Source organism: Sinocyclocheilus anshuiensis, unplaced genomic scaffold (assembly GCF_001515605.1).
Source record: "Sinocyclocheilus anshuiensis isolate Anshui unplaced genomic scaffold, SAMN03320099.WGS_v1.1 scaffold2422, whole genome shotgun sequence".
NCBI classification, from domain to species: Eukaryota; Metazoa; Chordata; class Actinopteri; order Cypriniformes; family Cyprinidae; genus Sinocyclocheilus; species Sinocyclocheilus anshuiensis.
The window spans coordinates 400,086-403,826 of NW_015557345.1; the positions used below are offsets into that span (position 1 = coordinate 400,086).

Below are 3,741 nucleotides of genomic sequence, written 5' to 3' on the forward strand. Positions count from 1 at the left end.
CTGACCAGGTACACTCTCATTCAAGTCGTTCACGAATGAGATATGTACCAGTTCGGTCATGTCGTTCACGAACGAGAAGATCTCTCGATCTCGTTCAGACTCAAAAGAAACTCGTTCAGTGAAGGGCGTATTCGTTCACTACATTCAACAACTGGTTCAACCGGTTCACTAAGAAGAACCGGTTAAATTGAATGATTCGTTCGCGAACCGGACATCACTACCGGACATCACTATTGTACACTGAGGGACATTGGCGCGGTTTAACCTAAACCCGGCAGCAGTTCGTGCGTGAGCTTTCTGATTTTTATTCGAAACAATGTCTGCTCATCAAAAATACAGATACGAAAACGATTGCAAACCTGATGAAAACAGGTAAGAATTCGAAAAATATTTAGTGGTAGGTGTAGTTGTTTTTGTTTTATGACTTTTTGTCTCAGTGGTTTGCTAGCAAAGCAAGACACTGAAGTATCGTTTTGTATAGTGCACTATTTAGTCTGTTTTGGGCATCAGAACACGTTTTTGCACTCCTTTTAGCTTCCAATTTTATTCATATCTTTAACTTTTTTAAGCGTGGACACTGTTGAAAAAGGGACGCGAAGTCTCCCGCCAGTCCTCTGTGTTGTGTTTAGAGTTTAAATGAGCATGTTGGCGGCTTGGCGCCATGAGAACATCAAGATTGTACGTTACCACATTACTTCTAAAAACACTCTCAATCTGTCATTTTATTTAGTCGTTATTTTTATGTTGTAGTGAGCAGCTCGATCTCGTGTGTGTTGACAACAGGATATTTTGTGGCGCCTTGATAACAGTTTACTTTAAACAAGTATTTTCTCGTTTTAGTTTAATAAGTTGATTCGTGGCCAAGTTTGTATAAAACGATTAATACGTTTTAACACGAATTGCTTGTTTACAAAAGGAAAAAAATATCTTATTTTTAATGGATGTGCTTCATGTTGCATAATGTTCAGATAATGTGTAAGAATCCTTTTTACTTGGTTTACTTTTTTTAAATGCTACTCGTGTCTTTTGTCTTGAAGGAACAAAGGCGCTTCAAGATGGTCCCATTGTAGGAAACGCGGTGCAGATGGTAGTATGAGAAAATCTCACGCGGTTGAAGAGCCTGGCAAATGTTCACAGAGCTCACGCAGACCAGAAAGGTAACTGATCATTCTACTTTCCTTATCTGATTCAAATAGTGTGCAGAAGACACTTTTTTTCTCAAGAGTCAAATGGAAGTTTTTTTTTTAAATGTTGTGGTTGGCATTTTGTGGAGTATTACATAAATAAATTGTAACCTCTTTGTTAATTGAATGAATATCAATTTTATGTTAGGATGAGATATAATCTCATTCTGGCATACAAACAGTGTTTAGCGTTGACACATTGACTGACCAAGTTTTGATTTGTCTTTTATTATTTTTATTTTTTTTGTAGTTTCACAACCCCAGAGAGTGAGGGACCTGTGTCCAGAGTAAAAAACTGGGGAGATGAGGTAGAGGCAGAGGAAATGCGTTCAAATGTCCAACGTGATATGCATCGGTCAGTTGCCTCTCTTGATTTCTTACCAAAGTAAATTTACTGTATGTACTGTGCCAGTTACTCTGTAAATATGAATGCAATGTATTTTAATATAATTTAAAGCTGCAGTAACTTTTTTTTTGTTGTTGTTAAAAGCTATACAAAATCAATTTGAGCAAGTACATAACCAGCCAGTATTTAAAACTATCTCCTTATCTTAGCCCGAATCACAACGGTAAGCTTGTAATAAATGTGTTCTAATTTGAGTGGTACTGGTTGGTACCATTCGTCTTTGCGTCATTTTGCATAAAGAAATAGTCCTCTGGCTAGTAGGCTATATTACATGTGAGGATGCTGCAGGTGGCGGATCATTTTTAGCCTTTTCTTACAGCAGCTGCAATAATTTAACTTATCATTTTGATGGCTGATTGTAATCCAGAAAGATCCAAACGACAATCATAAGTGACAACTGGAGATTCACCCGTAGTCAAAAGCAAAAGACTTCGGGCTGTAGGGGAATTTACAGTTAAACCCAAAGGACCAGGTGTTGTAATGAATGAAGACTAGGAGTCAGAGATGCGATAAATTAAAGAAAAATTTACTGAAGAACATAGTTTGCAGTTTCATCAGCAGAAGCCAGCTTCAACACTCGATGGAGTTCGTAGGCCGCTCTGCTTTACAATTCAAAAACACCAACAATTATACCCTGACAGAGATTGCTAATTGCGTCAATGCATAAATCAGCAAAATTCTGATTAGTTCTAAAACCTAGATAAACTTAGACAATTTCCACATATGGACGCAAGCTTGAAGCATATCTTCTGACGACTATTTTGGTGACAAGTGATCAGAGGTCAGACACAATACATCTCTCCAAAGACGTATATCTGATACGCTTGGACATTGGCAGTTGAATGTTTGTCCTGGGACTGTCTGAACTTCTCCCTGTACAGACAGATACTAACACACATACGCAGAGAAACACTTATCTTATGGCGCTTTTCCACTGCGTGGTACGACTCGGCACGGTTCGGCTCGGCACGGTTTGAGGTTGCCTCAGCCCTAAACCTTATCGGGCATGGTCACACACACAATAAGAGCAGCTTCTTATGGAGCTTTTCCACTGCGTGGTACGGCACGGCTCGGTTTGGCTTGGTTTGCGTTTCCACTGCAGTTTAGTACCGCTTTAGTGTGGGCGGGATTATTCACATGTCGTTATAGTTGCGCCGCCTCTATTGCCGCGACTCCTAAAAAACGTTTTCATTCCGCGTCGCCCCATCAAGCTCTCACTGGATCCGCTCCTCTGCTATCAACGAGAGGAACGTCTGTACTTCCTCAACAGGGGGAACAGCCACTTTTTGGTTGTTAAAAAGAGGTGCGCTCATTCAAAACAGTTGCGTTCGATCTTTCACTGGCTGTGCTGATTTAAATCTAGCGGTTCTTTTGTGTTTGTGTCGCAAGTTCAGTGACGCAGGTAGTGACGATTCTCTCCGGCCAATCCGTGATCAGCAAGAGTTTACACGTCACGTTTTGGTAATGGTACGGTTCGCTTGGAACCCCAACCGAGGTGGTACTAAAAAAAGTACCAGGTACTGTACCCAGTGGAAAACCCCCCAAAAGTGAGCCGTACCGTGCCGTACCATGCAGTGGAAAAGCGCCATTAGAGAGTAAAAAGGCAGACTAAAGCCATATTCAACTTAATTCTCTAACATGCATAAATGTAACTTTGATTAATAATTATTCAAGAAATATTATAATTAAATTATTATGAAGGCCATTGTAGATCTGCGATCCACTCCTTCAGGTATGTGGAGTGGCTACAGAAAAAAATATTCTAGTTTTAAATGTGCATCTGATTACAGATACGTGGGATTACACAAGATTTGTATTTCAAAGAGAGCCAGTTCTAAGGAACATTAATTTGCTTTTTGGGTTAAAAGAACTAGTGATCGACCGATATTGATATTTTATAACCGATATAATATACTTACCAATATAATCCATACTTCACTTTGGTTTTTCCTCCTTTCAGTGATCTTAAAAAAAGTGTTGAATATTTGCAGTCTTTCATGTTAAATTTAATCTTCACATTACAACAATAAAAACATTTTTATTTAAAGCATCAGCAGCGACACTAATATTAACAATAAGCAAAATAAATGTAGAAGGTCTAATGTTTTCAAATGGAGAAAATAAATAAAGGAAAGGAGTCATATCAACTTC

At 38.9% G+C, this 3,741-nt stretch overlaps 1 protein-coding gene across 2 annotated transcripts in view; it reads left to right on the plus strand.

Moving 5' to 3' along the window:
* Positions 1 to 231: 231 nt before the first annotated feature.
* LOC107679120 (histone RNA hairpin-binding protein-like) overlaps positions 232 to 3,741 on the plus strand; it is a 15,809-nt gene continuing 12,299 nt past the window's right edge. The window contains exons 1-3 of one of the 2 annotated variants that reach the window (XM_016474580.1): positions 232 to 372; positions 1,038 to 1,157; positions 1,435 to 1,539. In XM_016474580.1, the coding sequence (XP_016330066.1) occupies positions 317 to 372; positions 1,038 to 1,157; positions 1,435 to 1,539 (281 nt within the window). In that variant the 5' untranslated portion in view covers positions 232 to 316. Of the gene's footprint in view, positions 373 to 617; positions 679 to 1,037; positions 1,158 to 1,434; positions 1,540 to 3,741 lie in introns of those variants that run through there. The other variant, XM_016474581.1, reaches the window with a different exon arrangement.